General features: G+C 42.2%; 1 protein-coding gene across 2 annotated transcripts in view; it reads right to left on the bottom strand.

The window, feature by feature from the left end:
* CRYBG3 (crystallin beta-gamma domain containing 3) overlaps positions 1-20,731 on the bottom strand; it is a 143,208-nt gene that overhangs the window by 40,205 nt on the left and 82,272 nt on the right. For both annotated transcript variants that reach the window (XM_090058875.1, XM_090058876.1), the window contains exons 10-13: positions 19,285-19,320; positions 17,464-17,597; positions 15,386-15,512; positions 878-1,020 (exon numbers count right to left, since the gene is read on the bottom strand). In XM_090058875.1, coding sequence (XP_089915001.1) covers positions 878-1,020; positions 15,386-15,512; positions 17,464-17,597; positions 19,285-19,320 — 440 coding nt within the window. The remainder of the gene's footprint in view (positions 1-877; positions 1,021-15,385; positions 15,513-17,463; positions 17,598-19,284; positions 19,321-20,731) is intronic.

Below are 20,731 nucleotides of genomic sequence, written 5' to 3'. Positions count from 1 at the left end.
TGGTAGAAAATGAGACTCCCTGGTGCTTCTTAGAAAGCTGCAGCTTTCTAAGTTATTAGCACAGTTTGTGGTAGGTTTTAGCAAATCTGGCAGCCCTTTTTAGTACAAGTTAGGTACAATTATGTTATATGAGTAAAAGTTGCAGGATCAAATTTTAAAACTACAGTGCTGCTGTATGATTGTGTTAGTATCTCTATTTGTCTTGCTGCTCAGGAGGATTGGGTATACTTTAGTAATATTTGGAATCCGTCCATATAGCCTTCTTTAACATACAGGCATGGCTACTGAATGGTGCACAGCTTTTTCTCTACTTCTAAATACATTACCTTTAGCTCTTCTTGTTTTTAGTCTCAACCTACAGTTAGATCCATTCAGACAGACCTCTTATACTGAGGCTGAGTGATGCCAGTGGGCTCCATGGAAGGCAGAGGTGCACTCATCTGAATCTAGGTGCAAGACTCAAATGCTAGGTGGCCTGAGAAGAAAGAGTGACCAGGAAGTGAAAACTAAATCCAGCTATCAACTTTGTCCAACGTTTTATGGGAGTAGTAAGGCAGTGACAAGTTGCTGCCAAAAGAGGTAAATTCACAAGGATCCCTGAAGAACATAGTGTACCTACTTCCTTCTTCCTCACCACCCCCCGCCATGCCACCAAAGCAAAGCAGAAACACAAGCTACAGAGTGGACAAAACATGTTCCATTTTTGTAAGCAAATAAAAGAAAAAAGACTTTCCATCTCAAAATGTTTATCTGTTTCTTTCTACCGTTTGAAGTACATAATGTCAAAAGAAGAAACAATTGAAAAATAATGTGCCCAGACAAATCATTTAATCTTTCCATTGAAAAAGCAATTCATATAGGTTTGTAACAGACTTACACTCCACTTTTCACATGAATTGATTTGGTCTCTGGTCCAAATCCAGCCTGTTCCAAATCAGGAAATTCTTGATTGAAAATGTTCAATATTTTTCCATCTTCTTCATCAGACTCAAAAATTGTAACTGATGACTCTATGAAATCCTAAGAGACAACACTGAAAGTTAGGATCGATATTTTAACAGTTTGTTATATATAATAGCTAAGGATTCAATGGGATTCTCCACAATTTAAAGTGTAACCACATTCAAGGTAGAGATTTTCTATGGTTAGAGGCATTCGGGTCCAAAAAGAGCTATTTTTGCCAATGTAAATGAGGGAAGATGATTCTAAAATAACATTAGCGGTAATAAGTGTATCCTAGGAGTAACTATTTCAAAAGCACCTTATGACTTAAGAGAATAGACCAAAAAAGAGATCAAACTGTAGCAAGCTAAAATAGAGTGGGGACTTAGTCTGGAGAAACTAATGCACGGTAACTGTCCATGTGCTTACTTTTACCCCACAAATAAGTGAAAGCTAAACTGGGCCAAGTATGTCTAATACTTGCAGTGGTATAAGAGCAGTTACAGGCAGTAACAGAAAATCTTCATCCCCTTGTAACTTAATGTGACTCAATTGTTCGTCCCTAATCTTATCAAAAGTTCTGCACACAAGGATCTCACAACAGAAAGGGAGACTCAGCTACCTCCCTTTAGATGGAAATGAAGGCTCTCTGGGGTCCAGGATGCATGCACGAGGCACAGAAAGGAGTGGTATGTGACACTGTCTTTCTCCGCCTCCACAAGTGATCTATCTTGATGCTGGGTTAACTTCTACACCATGTCCTGCTTCACAGTCAGAGGAAAGTCCCCTGTGCAGGGTAGTTTCTTTTCTATGCTAAACATCACCCAGTACAATGATCTGGGGAGGGGACCTCAAAAGCATGGCCTTTTTAGGTACTACTGTAATAGAAGTATGTACTGCAATAATAATATGGGGAAAATATTTGACCATGGGGGTCCTGTAATGGACTCCTTCCATCTCATCACTCCAAGTTCTCTCTGTAGGGCTCGGTGAAATAGCCCTGAATATGTATTTCCTTAGACAAGTTACTGATGCAGCCTCAGATATTTCAGTCAAAATCAGTTTTAGAATAGCCCATTACTTTAACCATTTTGACAGTTTACCCTTGGAACTCTACTATTATTACTAAATATTTATATTTCAGAAGCCCTCAGATGGCCTCATCAGGACCTGTTGTCAGAGGCACTAAACAAAGGGAATGATATGCATACCTTCCCCTAGAGCTAAGTACAGACAGTCAAAAAGCCCATGGTCAAATGGACTGTCTTCACAGGTTAGACTAACCTGTGTAGATTGAATCGATAAGCAAGTGAAGACAATCACTTCTGATTCTAGAAATTCAGCCATGTGCCTGCAGGGCTCAGGACAGAAGCCTTAGGGGGGGTGGTTGGAACAGATAGCTTGGGCCAAAGCTAGTCCACCTACCCTGCAAGGGGATAGGGGGAGTTGTGAGGGAGGTGCAAAGCATCCTGGGATGCAGGGACATTGTGGGTTAACTTGAATCTGGAGGAAATCTGGGACAGAAGTTCAATAAAACAATTAACCTAAATCAGTTAAGTCTGATACTCCATCATCCAGGTTCATCTTAAACTGGTTTTGGCCATTTTGAAAGTAGTTTATGTGCACTGAACTTCTGCTGTGTTACAGATTTGAACCAGTTTCTGATTACTTATACTGGTTTATGTGTAATTTCTGTCCCTAGCCTAAAGGGTTACATACTAAGGCCCTGATTCATGCAGCCAGAGCCACATGAACAGACTCTTGCATGTCTCAGCTGCCTTGCTGACTTCTATGCCTTGAGGTAAGTGGGAGCTATCCTGCTTCCCTTACTTATTGTAGCATGTAAAGAATTTGGGTTGCATCTGAGGGGTCATTTGCAGAATCAGGTCTTAATATGGCTCAGGATTGCTGCCCTGAATAGAGCAAACTAAAATACAACAATGCCAAACCTTGAGGTAGAACTATTTTCCTATTCTTCTCACAGTTTCAAGCATTTAAAACAGCTGCAGTTATGACAGCTCTCATGGGGTGCACCTGTAGGCAGTGATTATTTGGGGGGGCACATTATTTATCATGCATAGGGATTTTCTCTGAATTTATTTAACTACTATTTGGTCCCTATTGACAGCTAACAGTAAGCTATGTAGTGTTTTATCAATCAGATGCTTGTATGAACCATGGTATTGGACATGAACGTATCTGCATTTTTGTGATCTGACTAAAACCAAAAGACTGTCAGGAGCACTTCTCACTAGACACAAACTATTTCCATACCAAAGTTATGGTATGCACATCTGTCAGGTGGGGAGGAGGCAAGACTGAGTGTATAGACAGAACAGAGGGTGCAGGAAACAATGGATATGACTGAATACAATTCTAAGCGCAAACGCATGAGATGCATATTAATGGAGACACCCATGCTTCCTATTCAGGTCCCAAGTGAGAAGGAAATCACATGCAGAGACTGAGATCTCTGTCTCTCTTGACTAGAATATAGAATAGCTGAGCTTTACATGAATACTGCTGTCCTCCTTGAATATACCAATGAATAGCAAGAACTTTAATTTGTCAGATAGATGTCTATGTTGGAAGGAAATTGTGAAGGATGTATATTTTTTTAAACACATTTTTGTCCTTTTCAAAAAGATGGGAAGATAATGATAAGGGATTGGAAAAAAAAAAACCCTTTTGAGAAGAAAAGTTGTCTGAATATCCCACTGTGTAGTGGAAGATTCTAGTCCTCAGCAAATGAAGTGGGTAACGATTTAGGACAGGGGTTAGCAATCCTGGCGCACATGCCAGAGCATGGCATGTGAAGACAAATTGCTTAGCCTGACAGAGAGCACCGTGGGGCAGTTGGCAGGGGAGCTGGGAGGGGCCGAATCCTTCTTGTGGAAGCACAGCCCCAGCTCCTTCCCCACTGTCTGCCCCAAGGCACATGTGCAACCACCACTGGCAACAGGCTGGGCTGAGGCTCTGCAGACTGTGTGCTTGTGGGCTCCGTGGCAGGGGCTTGCCCAGAGCCTGGATTGGCACTGGCAGGCAGCCAGGAGGCTGCAAATGGTTGCACTGGGATCTGCAGAGCCCTGGCCTGGCTTGTTGCCAGTGGCAGGTACACACATGCCTTGGGGTGGATGGCAGGGAAGGGACTGGGGTTGCACTGCCACAAAAAGAATCAGGCCCCTTGCAGCTTCCCCACTCCTTCCCCGCCATACCAGGTACTAGATCCCCTTCCCCTCCTTTTTGTTCCTCCCTTTCCCTCCTTCCCCGCTGGACTGCTCCCTGCCCTTCGCTAAATGATAATTGGCAAGTACACGCTCCTCCCCAGCCCTCCCCTTCCCCCCCCATTTATTTTGCCTGGCATGCTAACCTCACACAAGGAGATGCTGCAGGTTTTTTGGCACTCTGCCCAAAAATGTTGCCAACCCCTGATCTAGGAAAAGCTGGCAGGAATACTAGTTACTGGAAACACAGAACTCTTAAAGAATCTGTTTGAAATTAGACAACAGGGTGAGATATATCTGTTTTGTTTTTGCCTACTTATATCCAAAGCTAAGAGTTCTTATTTTGTGTTCTATCTATCCTATGTAATAAACTTTATTTTAGTTTTATATCTTACCAATATGTCTTGTGGTAAGAGCTGGATTTTGTTGCAGCTGACAACTGCAGGCACTCCATTCTCACAAAGACAGCAGACCTCAATTTTGCTATGGTGGAGGGACCTGGCAGACACTAAACTAAGCACTTTTTCCAACTAAGCTGTAAGGGCTGGTCAGGATGCTGATTAGGCTGAGATTTTGGCCAGGAAAGGAATCTTCTTGGAACAAAATCCAGTTTGTGCCCAACAGCAGGAATGTTGAGGAGAAGGTAATTTTATATCACAATTATATAAAAAAATTTCACATTTATTTAAAACATCTTTTAAATCCAGTGCAAACAGTTACTGTTTTCGGATTGCTTTTGAATAAAAAAAAAATCTCCAATGAATTTAGTACTTGTGAAAAGCACATGAATCAGTCACCATGGAAGAGAGGTACTTTTAGCCAAGTCCCTCAAAAAGTGCTTATTTAGATTACATGGAACATTCCCCACAGATTTACCACCAATTAAAGTAGGTCAAGTTATGTTTATATTTCAATTATTTTAAAACACTGAAGTATCTTTTTTCTATACTTAAAATAATGCATTTCTGTAGGAGCTACATTTTTCTCCTCCTAAAAGTTCATTTTCAGCTTTTCTCACTGCTTTTTAGATTCCTCAGTTTCTCATCCTGGCAAAAATACTCTAGTAATTTCATTGAAACATTCAAGCCAAGTTTGTCCTGATGGTTATAAGACTCAATGACAAGAGGCAACATAAAACTGAAAAACAGTTTAAAACATGGAATTAGTGAGCAAAGGAAAATCAAAACATTCTGCACAAGAAGATAGTGTTAGCAGAGGAACTCTGAAATCCTTCTCCTTGGGACAGTTTGTTTTAAATCTGAGATCATTCCTTCCTGAACAGCGGAGGTATCCAACAGGCAGGGCAGAGACATAAGTGACAGTTTTCACTTGATCTGGCTACAGAAAGTGGTTTATAACCATGACTAAACACAAGTGCATGGATGCAGACTGCTTCCAAAATGGCCAAATGGGCAAAAATCTGAACTTTCATTGCATAAGAGGTCATATGAAGAGGTTTCAAAATATAGCATCTTCTATAATTTGTGTCTGTGCTGCCTCCCAGCCAGGTGCCTGACTGGTGCCACCTTAGTCAGGAGGGCACATGCCCCTCCCCCCAGTAACCAGTCAGTGACTGGGGGGAGTTTCCCCACGGCCCATCTTGCCAATCGGGGAAGGGGGGGCCAATCTTGCTGACTGGGAGGTGCAGGGGGGTCCCCCATGAAAAACACACCGGCGCAGTGCTCTCACTCCCCAGCTGATGCTCGTAGTGGGGGCACCAGCACTCCCACCTGCCCATCACCTAAGCAAGGATCATGGCTGGTCAGGGGGTGCACATACAGCCCCATGCACCCCTATATGCTCTGAGCTGTTTTTAGAATGGGAGAGGGGAAAGGGAGTTTGGTTTGGAGTTTTTTCAGCCCCTGCTGAAGGGTGGGGTGGGTGTATTAGAGCCTCCCTGAGGTAGGGGGTTTCCAATTCACCCAACCCAACCTCCAGTCCTGACTGGGGAACCCCTAGAATGCTCCCCTCTGCTCCCTTCCCCTTTCCTAAACTGCTGTGGGCTGGCATGGAGGAGGGGCTGTTGCTAGGGGAAAATTGCTGCAGTCTCCTAGCCAGCAGCTGGATTCTCCTCTCCCCTGGAACCAACAGTGAACTTCTGTTTGGTTTGGGGGACCTTTGTAACTCAGAACACTTCCTGCAAAGTGTTCTCGGTTACAGTGGGGAGCTACACTTCATCCATCAACATTTTTAGCAACAGAGTTACTTGCAGCAGTCCTTCCCTGGTATGGGATGAAACAACATTTCTTATGTGTCAGTGAATACATTCAAATCCAGTGGCAATGCATAGAGGGTGCACATATATCCCCTGAGAGCACTGGTGCACCCCCTGACAGGCCATGCTCCCCGCTTAGGCCACAGGCAGGGAGGGCAGGTAGGAGCACTGGTGCCCCCCCCGCGAGTGCTAAATGAAGCACCATGGCCACTTCTGGGAGTGCTGTGGCTGCTTCCTGGTTGGTGAGATTGGCTGCGTGGGGGACCCCCCCCCCAAGTCGCTGACTGGTCGCTGGGGGGGCATGTGTCCCCCCTGACTAAGGTGGCACCAGTCTCCTGTGTTCAAATCTCACCCATGACGAAATCAGTGGAACAGAAACACTGCATAGATTTTCTTATCGTATCTTGCAAATGCTCCTAAGGGCCCTCCACTTTAACTAATTAATCTTGAGTTTTTCTAATGTAGGGACATTTCAGTAATTAAGAGAATTTCAGATAAGCATGTTGGCACACTACAAAACAAAGTATTTAGTATAAAACTGATTATTCATCAAGCATTTTAAATCTTGCAGCTTAGCAGTAGGCCATCGGGACACAAAAACTGAAAGGGAGCTAAAGGACACATACTTTGACTAAACAGAAAACAAAACAGGCTTCAGGGGTAATGCTAATTAAAGTTAAACAAAGGAACCCAAAACGCTACATGATTTGGTCTGAAGAAGAAAAAAAGGAGGAACAGAAAGAAGTGAACACCTCTTCTGGGCATGGTTTACAGTCTGTTCTGCAGCAGCACAGAAGGAGAGTTTTCAGGTATCTGAAGGAGGCACAGTCAGTCTGTTTTCAGATTGCCCAACTTCACTGGGTGGAATCCAGAGGAGATTCAGAAGGACCCACAGAATGACTATGTGGGTGTGCTAACCTCTGTCCTCAGTAAGTCAAAAGAGGAGTCAAATCATTCCAACCTCTATCTTGCAAAGCACATTTTCTTGCACTTTGTGTGATGAATTAGATTTTGGTCCTCAGTTTCAATGCACTTCCTTCGCCATGCTGGAGTAGATGCCGATGTTGGTTCTGAGATACTAGTTAAATGACCCACATATCAAAGAAAATATTTTTATTTATGAGTCCTGTAAAACTCGACCAGTAAATTCCCAGCTGGTTGTAGCTGTGTTGGTCTACGAACACGCAGGCAAGGTTCTTTGGGTAGATGTGATCTTTTATTATACCAACTGAGTAGTTGGGAAAAGGTTTGTAGCAAGATTTTGAGAGCAATCACCCTTCTTGAAGCATGATTGCGCCCAAAAGCTTGCTAAGAACTTTTTTCCAACTACTCAGTTGGTCTAATAAAAGATATCACATCTACACAAGAACCTTGCTGAACAGTAAATTGCACATTTTAGACACCCATACTCGTAACTCTAGGCTTGGAAAGATTAAAAAAAACATGGTAGCAATAAGAAAGTTACACCTATCAACCCCCTAAAAGGCATATTCAGGTACTTCCTTCAAATTCACTCTCCACAAATTTCTCTACTTGAAATTCCTCCACGAGGTTTAGTGAAATTGCAGTTGAAAAGCACATCTACTTTTCCTGGAACCTGAAGGCAAAAGATTCTAATGTTAAACCAGGGTCCAAGGGGAGCCCCACTTAATCTGCTTAGTAGCTGCTGTCCATATTTTAAACTAAGCAAATAATAAAATCTCTAACAAAAGGCTAGCACTGTTGATACAGTGCATTCAATTCTTCCAAAATGTAATAATGAAAGAGTAAATTCCTATTTTGCAGTCAACTCTATTCTTGGTAGAAGTGACTGCACAGTCAAATGAACTCAACATATGGAGTTCTCAAGTGGGAAAAAATGAAGAAGCTGTTTAGCCACAATGCCCATTACTGTTGTAGTGCTTGAGCACCATACAATTTTTTCCTGCTTTGATATTTAGTACCTTTCAATTCTCCACAACAATAATCTTTGGGACTGAATTTTCAAGTGTAACTTTGAAGCCCAGAATTGAATTAAAAATTGTGGTGTGTTTTTGTTTTGTTTATAAAAAGGACACTATGCATGTAGGCTGAGAGAGCATGACCGAGTTCTGTCTTCAGGTAACTACATTCTAAACCCAGGATGCTGCCAGAGCATTTGTCAGAAAACACACAAAAGTCTTCTCCAACTAGTAACAGTTCTCAAAGGAACTCTGAACATCACAGCGGTTTCCACACGCACATGTAGTGACATTAAAAAAAAAAGGAAACCTCAGGTCTAGACTCCAAGCTGAGACCAGGTGACTCACCTTAACATTCCCACCATCTGCAGCCAGGCTCACTTAGCTTTCCAGAAGTCTGCCTTCTTCAGCAACCTCTACACCCATACGTCCTGTTCTTCTCAGATGCAACATTCACAAAATGACCTTAAAATGCCAAGTTCTGCTTCACATAGTACAGCAAGAAAAGGAAGCAGGAACTCCCACCTACCGCAGAGACCTTTAACCAGTCGCAAATTCAGTCCCATCTCCCTGCTTCACAGTGAACCTGTGGGAAATGGCCTCTCTGTGCCTCCTCACAAAGTTCTTAAATCCATCCCTCTAGAAGTCTCTGTCCGGTATACCCAACGTTAGGAGAGGCTTACCCCAAGATAGGGCTGTGTAATGGGTAACCCCCCAAGCCACATCCAACCTTGCAGGGGTTAAATTGTGGCCCCGGGTCCCCCAGTGCAGGTGCTGCTCCTTCTATTGCTCTCTAGCTGAGCTCCCCCTTGCTTTGCTGCTGGCCTCTGCCGTTGGGGAGTGGGCAGCATGGCATGGCCTGGAGCTGAGGGACCTGAAGACTGTGGGCTTCGGGTATAACAGGAACCTGGCCTGAAACAGTGGTGCTGGCCTAATGTGAAGGCCCATGGGATGCAGTACAGCAAGGGAAGGTTTTGCATGGTACAGGGGCATTAGCAGACTGCAGGGGAGGTGAGGAAGGCATGCTGGGCAATGCAGCAGGGGTGTGCATGAGGCCAGGCGCAGAGTGGCATAGTGGGAGAGGGAGGGTTGCATGTGGCACAGTGCAGTGTAGAGGCGGGGGCAAGCAGTGTGGCAACCAGCTCATTCAGTGTGTGGTCAGGGGTCTGTGGCCCTCAGCTACTCAGAAATTGGCTGGCCCTGCCCTATTGTAAATCATAGAATTGGAGAGAAGTAGGGCTGGAAGGGACCTCCAGAGATCATTTAGTTCAATCCCCATCCTATACAAATACATTGTCTAACTTCTTAGTAAGACTACACAATCAATGCTGACACAACACTAGCCATCATAACCTACTAGAGGTAAAGCAGGGGGACTGCAACAGCCAACGTCCTGCAGGTATAAAGGTTGCTAAAATACACAAGAGATCTCAGGAAGGGGGCTGCGGCTCCCCACTACAAAGGAAGGCAAAACCCGCATAGTCCATACCAATCTGAACATGGGGAAAAATTGCTTCCCGACTCCAAATATGGTGATAGGTCTGTCACTGAGTGAAGGGGCAAGACCCCCTAGCTAGGAATCTCTGGGTGTAAATCCCAGCAGGAGCACTAGCACACCCCAGGCAAAATCCCCAGCCTTGGCTGCAGCCAACAACCAATACCTCTGAGGAAGGCTGAACGCCGCCCCCCCCAACATACAGCAGGAGGTGGGTGGAATTCCCTTTTGACCCCACGTGGCAACCAGCAAAACCAGAAGTATGGGAAATACCCATAGTAGAACATAGGCATAGCTATGCCCAGATCATTCCTGACGAGTGCTTGTCCAACCTCTTCTTGAACTTCTCTAGTGCTGGCGAGCCCACAACTACATTAGGCAATGCATGTGTATTCCATTGCCTCACTGTTCTAACACCAAAAAAGTTTTCCTGATATTGAGTCTAAAGCTACTTGACTGCAACTCCAAGCCATACATGTGCACCCTACTGTCTTCAGCAAGAGAGAAAGTGTTTTCCCTCTTCTTTATGGCAGCCCTTTAAGAATTTGAAGACTGCTATCATGTCCCCTCTTAAGCACCTTTCCCACAAGCCAAATATGCTTAGCTTCTTCACCCTCTCCTTGTATGGCTTGCTTTCCAAGCCTTTTATCACCTTTGTTGCCCACCTCTGGACCTTTTCTAACTTCTCCACATACTTTAAAAAATGTGGACTCCAAAACTGGACATCATAACCTAGATGAGTTGTAGCCAGTGCCAAACAGAGAGGTACCTAATATTTTTATTGTTGCATCCCCAAAACTGCATTAATTTTTTGTGTGGCTGCATCACACCGCAGACTCAGTTTAGTCTGTGATCTATCCAGATCCTTCTCCACAGAGCTGCCTCCAACCAGGTGTCACCCATTTTGTATTTTTGATTATTCTTTCTGAGGTACAGCACCATGCATCTGTCATCCTGTTTGCTCCAGTCCAGCTTTCCAGTCTGTCAAGATTCTTCTGAATTGTGCTCCCATCCTCCAAAGTGTTCCCAGTCCTTTTCAGTTTTGTGTCATCTGCAAACTTGCTCAAGAAGCTTTCTATACCACCATCCAAATCATTAATAAACATAGTGAACAGCACCAGGATGGGGACAGAGCCCTGTAGGACTCCACTCAAAGCCTCCTGCCACTCTCACATGGATCCATTGCTTGTGGCTATTGAGCCACATATCTGTCCACCTTATAGAGTATTTGTCCAGCCCAAATTTCTTCAATTTGTTTATGAGGTCATATGCCACCTTCTCAAAAGCCTTGCTGAAGTCCCCATACTCTATATATACAACATTCCCTTCATCCATCCAAGTAGTTACTTTGTCAAAGAATGAGATCAAGACTGTTCTTAGTAAATCTATGCTGGCTGCTTATGATCAGCCTTTTATCCTCTAAATGCTTGCAAATGGTCTTCCTTAGGATATGCTTTAGTAACTTCTCAGGTACTGAGGTGAGGCTAACCAGTCTGTAGTTCCCCAGGTCCTCCTTTTTGCCTTTTTTAAACAGAAGTATTATACTGACCCTTTTCCATTCCTTTGGTACTTCACCTGTCTCCCGTGACTTCATGAGTATCATTGACAAGGGCTCCGAGATCTCTTCCAGGTCCTTCAGTAGCCTGGAATGAAGTTCATCTGGCCCTGCTGACTTGAATTCATTCAGACCCATTAAAAGCTCTCTGTCTCTTTTGTTATTTCAACCCTCAGTTTATCCCCTTCCTTATCTAAATAATCCTTGTTAAGTGTCTGGCTGCAGTTTAATATTTTTGTGAGCACTGAGGCAAAGTAGTTGTTGAGTAGCTCTGCCTTCTTGGCCTCTTCTGTTGGGAGTTCCACCCCAGCTAGTTAATAGTGGGTCCACAGCTTCTTTGGGTCTTCTCTTGTGGCCAACATACTTATAGAACCTCTTTTTGTTGTCTTTAACTTCCCTTGCCAGGCACAGCTCATTCTTTATCTCTGCCTTCCTTATTTTGTCCCTTCAGGTTCTTACTATTTTTTTAGTAGGCTTCCTTGGTGATGTGCCCAAGACCAGACTAAAAAAAGCCTGAGAAGAGGCAGGGAGGAAGGGTGGAAGGGAAGGGGGTTTGAACCGAATTCCATTTGTAGCAATTTCAAAGCTAACTGCAAACACAGGTACATCAACTTTAAACACCTGTGCAGGTGTGTAAGCCCACACAGCATTTCACATGCACTTTTCATCTTAATATAAGCAATAAAGGCAGACACAAAGAAAATCTCCATTCTCAACAAGGAAAAAATCACCCAAAGGAGGAATGACAAAGCATTCAGGATAGGAGTTCCCTAGTGACAGATACATTTTCAAATATGAAAACCTGTAAAGATGCTTAAAAGCTTTTCACATCACAAAAGTCTGCCACGGTTATAGTTGAATCAGTCTTCAAATACAGGAAGTCACATTTTTATTTTTTGTGCTGACCAGAATCATTTAAGGTGCCCCAAGGCAAGTCTACACATGGCTTTAATGCACAATAGCCTATTTTACTGTGCATTAAAGCATCATGTAAAAAACTGCAGGCACTTTGATATGTGCTCTGGGAGTGGGGGCAGTGTTTTAATTAGAGCAGCTCTGAGAGGTGCTCTAATTAAATTGCTGCCGTGTCTCATATAGCAATGTCTCTGGGATTGAAAATAGTGGCAGAGTGGTTCGTTGAACTAATAAAGCTCATTGAACTAATAAAGCTTTAGTTCAAGTGCCTCCACTGCCATTTTTAAGCACAGGGATGCTGGTACACAAGAAGCAGGAGGCTGTTGGAGCATGGCAATTGCCATTCTCCATCAGACTCAATTAAATGAGTCCACTCTGACATGCTGAAATTCCAGGATGTTGGAGCAGCTTTGGTGCTTGTGTATAGGCGCCTGTGTGATTATACTAATGTGCAGTAAAATAGGCTACTGAGCATTACGCATCACATAAAAACCATGCACATTTGTTACCATGAATTAAGGTAGCTTCATGCACATTTGTTTAGGGCCTCACATTGGAGATACTAAACTTAATGCACATTAGGAAAAGCGCCTTAATGCACATGTAGACACACCCACAGATACTTACCTATAATGTACAGAGTCAGTGAAATACTTCTTGGTTAACTCTAAACCAAAAATTGCTAGAACTTCAGTGTTCATTATATAAGAAGACTATTTTTCCTGTGGTATTATGGAGGTTTTCAGAGATCTCCTTACAGAAAGATACAGAAATTACCTTAAAATGCAGGTTCTCTCAAATATCAGCAAACCCTTCTTTGTAAAGGCTATTTTTCTTACACACAATTTTTTTTATTGCCTGTAGAAGATTCAGTACACATTCTACAACACACATACTGAATAAAACCATCTTTTTAACAAATGTAGCTGGCCTGTAAAACACTGCATCACAGCCAAAAGGATTAATAGATTCAGATTGTAAGGCTGGAAGGGACCTCGGAAGATCATCGGGTCCAGCCCCCTGCACCAAACACGAAAGACAACTGGGGTCAGGTGACCGTCCAGTATCTTCTTGAAGATTTCCAGGGTAGCCAATTGTACCACCTCTGGAGGGAGCTTATTCCACAGCCTGGGCACCCTAGTTGTGAAGTAGTTTTTCCTAATGTTGAGCCTGAAACAGTCTTCCAGAAGTTTGTGGCCATTACTCCTAGTTTTCCCCAAGGGTACCCTGGTGAACAGTTGTTCACTGAGCCCTTGATGTACGCGTCTGATGTTAGTGGTAAGCTGCTATCAAGTCTTCTCTCAGCCTTCTCTTTTTCAGGCTGAATAGTCCCAGATCCCTCAGCCTTTCCTTGTTTAAAGCAACAGTCAAAAATGATATAGGATCAGAGGCTTCTCTTGGTATTCCCAAGTGTTCACTTTCATCTGTATGCAGATGCCTGTATTTTACCCACTGGGCACTTCATTGACTTTCTCTTTGTATGCACCATGGTAGTAGTGCCTGTCAAACCTTACTTTACTCATGAGTTTATTTCTCTGACTGTATGATGGACCATTTAGCGGATGTGATCTTTCAATCTTCTTTTCCTGTTTACCCATGTAGCACAACTCCAAAGGAAGCCTTATGCCTAAAGAGACATTAGCTCCTTCCATTTTAAAACAGAGAATGTTCATGTTGGTAGAAAACGTATGATGTTAATAGGTAGTCAGAATAAATAAGACAGAACTTTGTATGGGAATGTACTAGGTTTGTTTGGTTTTAGAAGTAGAAATGTATTTCATTCCAAGGATCAAGGACTTCCATAGCTTTGATACATGCAGGCTAAGGTCATGATTGGTTCATGCAACTGAAGGGTTACTTCAGTTACTTGATATTTATCATTAACAAACAGTAAGTAAAGTTCAGAGTGGGACCCAGGTAATATATCTGTCAAAATTATATCAGTGTAGATTAACCCTGCCTCTAATAGAAGACAAGGTATTATCAATTTTGTACTGACAATTATTATTTATCCAAGTGGAGCTATTGATTTTTATGAATTGCCTATAGTAATACACGTTACAAAAGGAAAGCTGTTCAGATCCATAGTTTACATTCTTTATTGCACCTTGTAGTAGGTTTGGGGTTAATTAAATCACTCAATCTTTCAGGTTTTATTTAGGATCTTTACACTATTTTTATTCTTCCAGGGCAAACTCCCTTGCATCAAGACACAATCAACATAAGCAATTATCACTGTAAATAAATAACCTGTGGTCTTCTCACTGACTGTGACCACTTCTCAGTTTTAAGAAGGAGCCATTCTTTGCAGCTGCTTAAAAAACATACAAAGCTTCTTTTTAAATGAAGTAAAGGAACATCTAAGCAAAGGAAATGATAGATGTTCTAATCCTCTTTCTCCCTAAACTTTCAAGTATCCAAGATTTCTTCCAAATCAGGCATTGGCTTGGTTTTCATTAGCATCTCATCATGGCTTCTACAAAAAAAAATCTAAAAACAAGATTTTTCTTACTATGATAATTTTACTGCCAAAGTTTTCTGGCACAAAAACTACTGAGAAGCATCGTAATGCCATTGTAAAGCCTGCAACAGCTGTTGTGTCGACATCCTATTTTTATGTTAATGAAAACGATTATACACACATATATACATAAATTTTAGTATTTATTTTAGTGTCTAAATAGCAGAAATGAGAATTCTGCAGGGAAGAAAGGGATTTTGCAGTCTTGCACATTCTTTCCTTGAGAAAAGAATATCCTAGAATTTGCAGAATTTTCCAGAAAACAATGCACTTTTCACTGTATAGGTGGGAACATAATGAAAACTTTCATGAGAGTATGTGCATGGGAGCAAGATAGAGAGTAACCAAGCAAAGAGAAATGAGGTCTCCTCATAGAAATTTATGAAAAATAATCTTAATTTTTACTCTGAAACTGTGTCTAATCAAAATGAATTAATTAAATTAACAAATTGAAGCAACTCTTGCCTACCCCTTCCCCTACCCACACATCAAAGTGCAGTGTGATTATGGCCTCCTGAATTGGTCCACACACACACATATGCATGCACACAAGCACACAAATCAGGAATAATACTTACAGCTTGTAGGAATCTAAAAGACAGCAGGGCAGTGCCAATTCCCCCCCAGGAGTGCCTATCTTCATAATCTCCCTCCTCCAGCAGATACTGATGGCCTTTATAGCGTTCCTTTTCATATGCAACCCATCTACAATAGCATAACACATGGGAAAAAAAATAAAAGATGTTGTTGAGCACTTGTGCATTAAGAACAGGTGTGGAAAGTGAGCATCTTTACACTTTTAGGATGGAGGTCACAAACTCAGATGACAAACAAAATAATGCTTGTTTTTTAAGATTACACCATACATTAACGAAGCATTCTTTGTGGATCAATACTCCATTTCACCACATGGTGCTTTCTTTAACAGAAGTTTAATTGTGTAACAGTCACAGATGTCCCATCCCTCTTCACAAGTGCTCCTGTCATATTCTGCTGCAGTATTTCAACACAAATGGGGCTCATGAGACACAGGATAAATGTCTATGCAAAATAATTTTACCAGGCAATGAATCATACTATTTTGAACAAATAGGTAAGGCTTGATTAAAAATATTTCCGCATCAATGCTGAATATTCTCAGTGTTTTTTAAAAAAAAGTGTAGAATGACACAAAAATCTTATGATAAGATTTCAAAAGATAAGACAAAGTGAGATAGAATTAAAAGTCCCCATGCAAAACAGAGGGTATCCCATCTGTTTGCCATTTTGCAGCGGGTATGTGTGCGTGTGTAGGGGGACAAAAATAAGGATGTATATTAAAAAACTGTTGGTTAAGCTTCATTAATAGGTACTATATATTCATATCTGCAACAACACCACCAGCAAATGTCTTATGCTTCTGTGAGCATTTCTTCTGTTAAACTTTCCTACAAGGATTTATAACTGCTGTACAAATTCTGTTAGCACTGGAATTCGGCAGACAAGAATGAATTTATTTTTAACAACATTTGGTTTAAATTAGTTCAGCTGCTTAAGTTATTGTGAAATTAAAAAAAAAAAGAGCACAGAGGCAAAAAAAGATCATTTAAAAAAAATCTTAGGTCTTCCAGAGACTTGGCACATAATGTCTTTGGCAAGTACCTTTGGGTATTTACACTGAAGTTTTTCTATGAATTTTGTGCATGGGAAAGTCTACAGATAGCCTGAAATAACAGACATACAGCACATGTAGTATCTCAGTCACTGTACTGAGGCATTAGCTCTCTAACCATGACAACAGTGTTAGTGTCAGCATTATTTCACTGCTTTACCAGAAATATGCTTTCTAGAAGCACGTGTTTTTCAACCCCTGTTAGACAAATAAGTGGATATTAGAGGTGAGGAAACAGCAGAGTGTTTAGCTGGTATCCAGAGTTCTTAGGCAAGCATCACTGGTTTCTCTACAGCTCTGTTTTACAGTCATTTATATAAATCCAAATTAGAGACTATCAAATCTAAGTGGCAATATTTTACCCTTCACTCATCCACTTTGCACTAGCAAAAATGACAGCAAAGGGGGCAGAACAATGCAGAATCAATCCCTGATGCACAGTCATAGGTAAAAAAAAAAAAATTGTTAAGTCATGTTAACAAGGACAGCTGACAAATGAATAACCTAGGCAGTTAATAGCTTTTACAGATTTGCAAATTAGGTGGAAGATTATGGCTACATCTACACGGGACACTTTAGGAAGTTACCGCAAAGCTACTAAAAGTGAGGTCAATCCCCAAAAGCTAAAATGTGTTATGCCTCTGTATAAATCCTTTGATTTAGGAGCAAGTGGCCTTAGTTAGCTGGACCTTATGAACGTTGACTGTGGTTGATTTGTCCTGACCTTCCTGTGGGTCTCTGTGTAGACAAGCCTTATGGAGACACAGATACAGACACTTCAGCCTGCTAGCCAACACTGAAGGTGCAAAATCCTAATGAAGACAAGGAATTTTGTCTCAGAGCAGTGGCTACAGGTTAGCTAACATGACTCAGGACACTTATGCTTTCCAGCACACAAACGTCTGAGGCTGTGGTTTACAATAACAAAACTACTTATATAGGAATATAATTTTGTTATAGTTTTACAAAGAAAAAAGCTTAAATATTAAAATGAAAGGTACTCACACTCCACCAATGACACGTATTGATCCAATTCCCTGGAAATCCTCCTCATTTCTAAACAGAGCAGGGACACAATCTGTGTTTTCAGAAAGCTCTTTGGCCCGTCCTCTGAAGTGGGTTCTTTCATATATTATTATCTGGAGAACATGATTTGAAAGAATAGATTGAGCCCTTTGAGTTTACTAACCATAAACATGGAACTTGCAGTGTCACATTGTTTAGGGTCACTGTTTTTTCCCCAGTCAGCACTATGGGGAAACTTTGTGCTTTGTGAACTCTTGACTCTGCCAGATATTGGGCTTATCCAGGCCAGGTTATCAGTCTGACTTGTTTTCATGATGAAAATTACTAGCATAATTATACCAATATTCCTGCACCGCTCTGGTCATATTAGTGTAATACTGCCAGTGATGCTCTTATTCTAGGCAGAGTAAATCCTGAGCTCTCTGCTGTCAAAGCTGGACTGACAGTAATACCTATGCCAAGTCATCTAGTTCAGCCCCCTGCTCAAGGCAGATCATCTCTGACTAAACCATTCCAGCCAAGATTCTGTCTAACCTGCTCTTGAAAATTTCCAGGGATGGAAAGTCCACAGTTTTTCTTGATAGCCTGTTCCACTGCTTGACCACTTTTGTAATCAGAAAGTTCTTCCAACTTAAATATCTTCTGCTGCAGCTTGAGGCCATTGTTCTTATTTTGGCCCCTACAGCCACAGAGAAAAGCCTATCTCCATCCTCTCTATATTTGTCCTTCAAGTATTTGGAGACTCTTATCTGTTCTCCACATTAAATAACCCATGCTCTTTCAGCCATTCCTCATAAGTCATGCTTCCCAGGACTCTAAACTAGAGGTGGACTGATATAGCTGTCCATATCCTATTGGCACCAATAAAAGGAAAATCGACATTATCGGCAATAGGATTTTTTTGGCTGATGTGGCCGATAATGCCACCAATAAATGCCACATGCATACATGCAGCTGCAGCACACCATACAGGTGGTCAGGAGCGCCGCCTGGAGAGCAGCATCTGGCTGGCAGGTCTGTTGAGGGAAAAGGGGTGGGGAAATGGATGGGGCATGGGGGGAGGAGGGGGAGACAGCTCAAAGCCCCCGTGATAAGGGAGGGAGTGGGGCTGGCACTGGGACTGGGGCGCAGTGTGGGGGAAGATCCCACTGCTGCACTCACGCTGGGAGGGCATGTGCCCCTTGGTGGCAGGGGTGCTGAGAGGGGCGCTACAAGGGTGCTACAGCTAGAATTCGCCATAGCCCCCCTCCCAGCACTGCTGCCAACCTCCCTGAGTGCAGCCCGGCCCAGCCTCCCTGCTGGGAAGAGCCTGGGACCACCTTTGGCTCCAGCCTGCAGCGGCAGCCCTGATTTTCAGTCAGACTTTGATCCTTGCATGGGGATAGGGATGGGGAAGAAAAGAGTACCCACTTCCCCACCCCTTTCCGATACCCTCCTCCTTTGAATGTGGTGAGATAAGGCACATAATGATTGCAACATCCCAATCCATCAATGATATCTGTTATGCTTGCATCAGTGAGGAAAAAGCCATTTCAGATTGTAGTCCCTTTAAATTCTTCTTCAGCTGACAAAAAAAACTGTTTCGGCTTTTAGATCGCACAAAGCAGTTGTGGCTATTGGGTTGCACAGTGACACAGACTTTGTTCTCAGGAAGTGGGGAGGATGAAGAATGCTTCCTTATCTTTTTGGGCGAGGGAGTGGGTACTTCTTGACTGCTAAATATAGAAGGCTAGATTAGGCAGTCTGTTACATCAGGATGGGTTTATGATTTCATTGACTATACTCGCACACAGTACTTACCTTAACATTCATAGGGAATTGTACCTTTAGTCCACCCTAAAGTTTAAACAAAAAAGAAAAGAGCATTACATGATATTTTAAATTATGCTTCCCTGGATGCATGTTCTATAAACCCAAAAGAATATGCAGCCCTTGTAACGATACTTGTCAATGCCATTTTCTGTTAAAACAAATTGTGACTTTGAGATACTTTGATAATTCATAATACCAGTGCTCACCTATAAAAACGATAGACAAACAGGCTTCATGATTATACCAGCCTCTGGGTATAAAAAACATTTAAAATGTTTGCATAGTTATTTTCTATATTTACACTGTAGACCAAAATAGTTACTGCTCTTTGTTAACTAATCATGAAGCAGGTGTTCTTTAAATTAACTTTTGAAATTGTAATGACATGCAAGTTTCTTAAATCACTGGGATTGTAGACCTAGAATTATAGAGAAATGGGGCTGATTGCTTGATTCCTTGGATTGAGAACAGTGTAAATGCTTTAGGGATGGAAGAAGTGTGAGCGAACTGTACAATAATTTTCCTTCACTAGAAATAGTAGACAAGTCACCTTCTAATTCTTCATCTTCTCTGGAGAACTGGGGAGAATTTCAAAACCACAGAAAGAAATTGGGCAAATACTTTACACTTGCAGCCCTAGCAACCTACATATAACCATTACATACATATATTAAGCTATGTACTACTTTATCTTTCTCTATCATTTTCCATATTTATACCCACAAGCCCACATCAAAGGAAAATTATCCTGCCTCTGAATCTAAATTACTGTGCAGTGGTTTCATCTGACCAAACACCACTAGCAGATATTACCTGTGTCAGTTTAAAGAGTTTCTGAAGAGACTTTAATAACATTTTGTTACTTTCTCCAAAATAAGTTTACAACAGTTTGCTTTGGTCTAAGAAGGGTTTTAATCCACATTTTTTAATAAGATATCCTATTGAATGGGTTAGATATACTCTTTTCCTGCATATTCTGTTCCCAAAGGTGATAATGGTTTGTTCACACTGGGTGCATCTACACATGCAATCAGTGTGCCTGATTAAACTCTGGCACAATTCATGCCAGAGTTTATTGTTCCCAGGCGCTGTGTTTATATATGTGTGCCCAAGACTGCAGCATGGTGAGCTGAGGTGGCACTGCCCCAGGAGGCAAAGGACCCAGGGGGTCAGCCTGCCAGCCCAGAGCTGCTCTACCCTGATTCAGTGTTCTGTGGAGGGGCTGGCCATGGCACAAGGGTGCTACAGTGCGGGGCTAGCAGGCAGGCAGTCCCATACTGTAGCACCCTCATGCCCCAGCTAGTCCTGGTCACTATCTACGCATGCATTGTGGTGGAGTAAATAACTCTGCCATAGGATAGTACTTGTGTTGGGCAGTACTATCCTATGATGGAATTAATTAGTTTGCTCCGGCTTAACAGATCTGCACATGTAC

Source organism: Crocodylus siamensis, chromosome 1, assembly GCF_052110815.1.
Source record: "Crocodylus siamensis isolate JL-2025a chromosome 1, ASM5211081v1, whole genome shotgun sequence".
NCBI lineage: Eukaryota > Metazoa > Chordata > Crocodylia > Crocodylidae > Crocodylus > Crocodylus siamensis.
This window is presented reverse-complemented; position numbering and strand designations above follow the sequence as displayed.